Genomic DNA, 6,318 nt, shown 5'->3' with positions numbered 1-6,318 from the left:
ATGTTTATTATTACCTTATTATACTATGCAATAAATTTCTTATGAGACACACAAAGTTTTTGTTATACACGAAACACTTCATATGCAGATTCATACACAATATCAAAAATATTACTAATAGTTAATAAACAATTAACATAGTCAATTGAGATTCATGTTTATATTATGAAAAGCTTGGTCCCATTGCCATTCAACTGCGCCCTCGTCACTATTTACATAATCCCGAAGTACATTCCTTAAATTAATTATTGCTCTTCCAGCATTGTTAGAACCAGTTCTATGTAATTCTTGTATATGGGGTGAGTTATTCTCATTTCTCCAAGCACCAGGTTCAACAATACCATTAACCTCATGTTCTAATAGACCACGAGGGCAATAACGTCCACCAACACCTCCTTCCTTAGTAAGCAGAAAATTATGGAGGCATATTAATGCTTTTACTATCACTTCAGCATTATCAGGAGAACAGCACAGGGAACGTCGCAGTACTCTCCACTTAGTAGTAAGTATGCCAAAAGAATTTTCAACTACTCTACGTGCCCTAGAGAGTCTATAATTGAAAATTCGCTCAGGACCACCTAAATCTCTCTTTGGGTATGGCCGCATCATATAAGTTTTTAGCGGAAAAGCCTCGTCCCCCACAAAAAAATGTGGAAACATTATATTTGTGTTGGGGAGGAAACATGACAATGGCAGATCAAGAGAGCCGTCCTCCAGAGCAGAACCTAGTGCGGATTCAGCCCACACGCCTCCGTCACTCATACTACCTACAACAAGTATAAGATTAACTATTAATAACAAAGAACATAATACAATCACTTTCCAAACAACCCACCATAATCTCCTATATCGACCCAAGTAAATTTATATTCTGCATCAGCAGCAGCCATCAGCACTATGCTGAAAAATTGTTTGTAATTGTAGTATAGACTTCCTGTTTTAGGAGGGCACTGGATCTGAATATGTTTTCCGTCTACCGCCCCGATGCAATTTGGAAAATTCCAAATTGTATAAAACTTTTCAGCAATGTTCTTCCATGATTCTGCCGTTGGTTTCGGAAGATAAATTGGTTGAAGTACATTCCAGATGACATTGCAAGTTTCATAAATTATTTCGTACGCTGTAGATTTTCCAATTCTGAATCCTCTTGCTGTTGTACTCACGCTGTCTCCATGAGCAAGAAATCTGTCACATAAAAATTATTTGCATGCTGAATCTTTTACCGACTTTATTTCAACACATTAAAAATTAGATTACTTACGATAATGTCAATGCTAAGCGCAAACTTGGTGGATGTGGAATCCTTTTGGAAAACTTTTGCAACTGTGGCTGTACCATAGTGAGGAGATGATCATATTGTTCTGCTGACATTCTATAGTCTTTATAAAATAATTCATGATCTTCATTCAGAAGATAATGGAATAAATTGTCATAGTGGCCGCATTTCTCTTTATCAAAATGAACTGGTCTCACCCACCATCTTCTATTTACTTTTGACAATTTTTGTAATACATCACTACTTGTTGCCATATAATAATTCCATGATATTGAAAGTATTACCAATAATTTTTGCAGACGCTTTAGATGTTTCTTTCTGTTTCGCAACATTTTTAATATTTTGTATATAATCTATCTGACACAGACAACTTCTTCAGATACAAGTTAAAGGTGACTCCTCATGCACGACGAAAAAGCGAAGCGAAACCTGATTGGCTATTTCTTCACAACTTGCAACTCTTGACATCTATATGTGGATTAGGCGTTGCAATGATTTACAACTTGCAACTGGCAACTTGCCACTCCGCAACTCGCAACTGCGCGTTGCAACTCATTCTGGACCGACCTTTGATTCAACTGCACATCAGATTCATAGCGCGATATAAATGGCCCCAATCGGTGTAATTACTGTTGTCTCGTCACACCCTTCGACATTTATTGCATATCATCACATTTCAGCCATCGTCCTGAAGGTTTTCGGCAGTAACCAATAAAGTGACCAGGAATGTGTTCGATGACACCTATCAAGCTGAAAACAATACAGTTTTTTATGTTTAATAAGTAAATAAAACGATACATAATAAGCGATATCTATATGTATATTACTAAACATACCGGTACTGTTTTATAAAATTCAGTGTAATTGGAACATCTGCTAACTGGTATTTGAGACCATGTGTTTTCTTACGATGTGTCCTCGTATCCAAATCAATAAAGATGTGGAAATTTGAACGAGTCGTTTCAGTTCCTGGGCATTTTTTTTGTCGGCACTTACCCTGGTAATCATTTTTATTGAATAAGACAGCATCTTGCAATGCTTGAATACCTTTGGTATTTATCATTTTGATATTTGCTTCAAAGTATGCAACATCCATTGGTAATGGCGATACACATTCCGGATTATTACATTCAGACGATCTAATTGCACTTGGCTCAGTCGGTTCGGAACAACAAAAGAGATTCTTCCATATCTGAGTAATCGAGTCTTCTGCAATCAACTTGTGCGGTTTGATAGATGGAGCTTCAGGATCTTTTACAATCGGATAAAATTCATTTAAAAGGACAATGCGTTCACGAAGTATTTCCATAGTTGAGCCAATCTTCATAAATTTGCATACAAATTTTAATGCGCGATTATTCGATGACTGTATAGAAAAATGATATCGAGAATCATAAAGTGCACCAAATTGCAATATATGGATGATGGCATCAAACCCACAAGTTTTTTGAAGATCCACAGCAATATTACCAACTTTTATGATTCCTAATTTTAGCCCATTCTTCAAAAGAAAACCTCTTTTTCCTCCATTATCAAATCTCTCGTTGAGAAATCGTATTTGTGGATATGATTGAAAATAGAAACCTACTTTCGCAAGTTTGTTCTTATTACATTTTGGATTCAAATTTTGTTGGTCACCTTTAGGAAATTCAGTCGATACTTCTTCATCTGATAATAATTTCGAATAATTATGGTCGATTAATGGCGTACTCGAAAAAATAACTTTTTTTGAATTTGGCGTTGACAATTCAGCGTGTGGATCCTTTTTTGTAAAAAGTTTGTCTTGCTCATAATTTTTAGAAAAGCCATGAGTATTATTATTTGGCTGAATAAAAAGATTTCGATCAATGTTTGCGATGTCGTTGCTTTCAAGGTCGAGTACTTCAGAGAGAATTTGAGAAGTATCTTGAATATTTTTTGATTCTTCTTGGTTTTCAGGACTTATTTCATTAACGTCTACAAAACAGCTCTCCTCATTGACAAGTCCTTTCCACGCTTCACCACTCTTCAAATCAGAGTCATTCACCATGCGAGCCTTCTCGCGCAATAGACTTATTGAATTAAAATTCATATTTATATATGGCTGCTGCAATGAGGATTTTGATCCTTCGTCTGCTGAACGTGGATCTGATGCCGGTTTTCGTACTGAAGGCGCTGACTTAATACCTGCTGAACATGGAGATAATACAGGTATTTGGAAATAGAATTCTGAATGTTGATCTGCTAAACATGGTGATTTTTTCAAAGTGAGTTTTAATTCTCCGTTAGCTGCACATGCAGTTGGAGTGGGATCTTGCAAGAAGATTCCTAATCCATTGTCGAGTAAACATGAATCTGATATGGGTTCTTGCGACAAGAATCCTAATTCTTCGTCAAATGAACATGAAACTGGAGCAGCTTTTCGCGGGAATTCCGATTCTTTAACAGATGAACTAGGAGCTCGAATAGGTTTTTGCGAGGCTGATTCTTTCTCTGGTGTATATGGAGATGGTACCGGCTGCCTATGATTGTGATTAAAATGCTTTAATTTTGCTGCTACCTCATTAGTGCCAGAATGCAAATCATCAATGTGCTCTTTCAAAAATCGATTTGCAGAACACGGCAAAGGGATACCTTCAAAGATTCTTTGCCTTACTTCAGCAAAATATCCTTCCTGCGAAGCTGTCGACGCATGCGTTTGTTTGCCAGGGAGGGCTGCTGCAGTCCATATAGGAAACTCTTTGGCAATTCGTTCAAGTGACTGTATGAATTCCGAAAAATAAAAACCGTTTACAGCCTTGCACTCCATCTTTTGCTGATCAGGAGGTGTGGACATTGAAATAAGACTTTTAATCCATTGATGAGTGACGGTTAAATTCTTATCATCTTTTTCTTCAACTGAATTCAAAGTATTTTCAACTTCCTCATCAATTTCGACGTTCTCTCTCGACGTCTCCAGCTTCTCGATAATCTGTCCATGTTCAGCCATGTACTCTTCCAGAAGGCGTCTAGCTTCAAAAACCGACACTTGTTTTCCTGACACTATTATACTTTCATCTTGGTCGAGATGCAGTGCAACGATGCATGTCAGTCGAAATACATGTTCGAACTCTTGCACTGTTTGACAGTCAATCATTAAAGCAATTGTACGAAGATAAAAACCTTTGACAATAGGATGGCGTAGATCTTTAATACATTTCCACCTGGCGACAGCAGCCATTTGATGAGCCACATCCGCTCTTATTAGAGTGTTAAATGGCCGAGGTGTTTTATATCTGTCTTTCGTTGCCCATTTGAAAAGAACGTCAACATATTCCTTTAGTGTCATGCGGTTAAATGCTTCACACATAGCCAGTAACAAAGCACGCCCTAAATCAGACATAGCTTCGTCTGGTATTGTCGCCTTACATGCTCGTATCCATTCCTGAAGCCAAAATGTGATGAAAACTGCGTCATGTTTTTTAGACTAGCGATAGTCAACAATAGGTCTAATATGATACGGCACAACGTCAGCACGGCGAGCTGCACGTGATTCTTCCTCGCTAACGCACTCGTCCCGCAGCCGTCGATACACTTTTCGTCTAACGTTAGAATCCCACTTATAAGGAGAATCGGTATTGATAACGACTCTTTGTCTAGCGAAGCGTTGACCGGTTCCGCGTATACCGAGTTCGCGATCGCGAAGAAACTGCAACCGGCGATATTCGTTGCACATCCGTCAATTTCACTCCTTGATCTTCTTCACGCAAACCATCGGTGATATCTGTTGTAATACATTCCATTATTAATCATCGTCAGATTTTGGAGGCTCCACAGATTCCTCTTCAATTATCCACACCATGTTGTGCACGTTATGTATAATGTCCCATTCGCGATAATGTTTTTTATTATTCATGCAAATCGGGCACATGTTGCATGGATATATTTGAAACAATGGAGTATTACGACAATATGTGCAGTGCAAAATTGAATGGTCATTACGTCGTACGGCTCGGTTACATGCTCTCGACGTTCACGTATGTGCTCACCAGTGTCTGGTGAAGCAATCATACACGAATAACACAAGTTATCTGAGCCGTATTCAAAATAAAAATAAATTGTGCAACACTTTGTACGTCCATCCAACGCTAAAAATTCGGGACGCAACACTATTTTTTTCATAACTTCTCTACGGTTATTGTCTTCATCGCTGTTATAGGTGCTGTCCGGCGACAACGGACGATCCTCGTCGGACGAATCTACATCCATTGTTGCCTCAAAATTATTGTTCACTGTTTTTTTGAAAAAAATGTTTTTTTATACCGCTTACTCGCCACAAGAACTTTAGCTCCAAGTATCAACTTTTAAGAACCGCGATAATGTTTTTTTCTTATCGTGTGCAAATCGGGCACATATTATGCGGAAATATCATAAACAATGATTCACGACATCTTGAACTGAACAATACCGGCCATGCGTCGTTCCGCGTCTCTCAACGAAGTATTTTAGGCGAGCGTACATGCCGAAATCAAGGTCCCATAGAGCAACCATACACGGAGCACATAGTGCAAGTGCACCACCCGTTGAATAATAAAAATATATTACGCAATGTCTTTCACGTAAATTTAGCACTATTCTATCGATGACTTCTTCATGATTGTTGTCTTCATCACTGAAGTAGTCACTGTCGTCCGTTAACTCGCGATCCATATCGGAATTATTGTCATCTCCTTTATCGTGAAAAAAAATATTCTTCTTTATTGAATACTTGACACAAAAAACTTCACCCTCGAATATGAACGTTCGCGTCGCGAAAACTAGCCGAAGACTGATCCACAAGATGTGGATCCATAATCATCCTGGCGACAACGGATGCTATGCGTTCGTATAATTATCGTTAGACATATTTTGTTTATACATTCCAGCAGCCGGATATAGATCGGCGCTTGCATTTTGTAATATGCCGCGCCATAACCGAATACCACCGCGACGGTTAAATCGTAATCGGCAGCGGCTCTTCCTAGAAAAAAAACATGAAGAGGACTCCGCAACGGTTAAATCGTCATCGGTGACAAATTTTATCA

General features: G+C 38.4%; 1 protein-coding gene across 1 annotated transcript; it reads right to left on the bottom strand.

Moving 5' to 3' along the window:
• Positions 1–1,885: 1,885 nt before the first annotated feature.
• Positions 1,886–4,716, bottom strand: LOC143894199 (uncharacterized). Its single transcript, XM_077400335.1, has 2 exons — positions 2,113–4,716; positions 1,886–2,026 (listed from the first exon to the last, which is right to left on the bottom strand). The coding sequence occupies exons 1-2, from the start codon at positions 4,635–4,637 to the stop codon at positions 1,933–1,935; spliced, it is 2,619 nt and encodes an 872-aa protein (XP_077256461.1). The 5' UTR covers positions 4,638–4,716; the 3' UTR covers positions 1,886–1,932.
• Positions 4,717–6,318: the final 1,602 nt, after the last annotated feature.

This window comes from Temnothorax americanus, unplaced genomic scaffold (genome assembly GCF_048541705.1).
Source record: "Temnothorax americanus isolate GAGA-0224 unplaced genomic scaffold, ASM4854170v1 Scaffold131, whole genome shotgun sequence".
Classification (NCBI taxonomy): domain Eukaryota; kingdom Metazoa; phylum Arthropoda; class Insecta; order Hymenoptera; family Formicidae; genus Temnothorax; species Temnothorax americanus.
The sequence above is the reverse complement of the archived record's forward strand: the minus strand, read 5'-3'. Positions and strand labels throughout refer to the sequence as shown.

Bases quoted from the DNA above. Each gene is read 5' to 3' on its own strand.
- LOC143894199 (XM_077400335.1), bottom strand. From the start codon at position 4,637: ATGTCTGATTTAGGGCGTGCTTTGTTACTGGCTATGTGTGAAGCATTT. The intron at 2,027-2,112 runs GTATGTTTAGTA...TATTGTTTTCAG, and splicing joins AATTTTATAAAACAGTACCG to CTTGATAGGTGTCATCGAAC.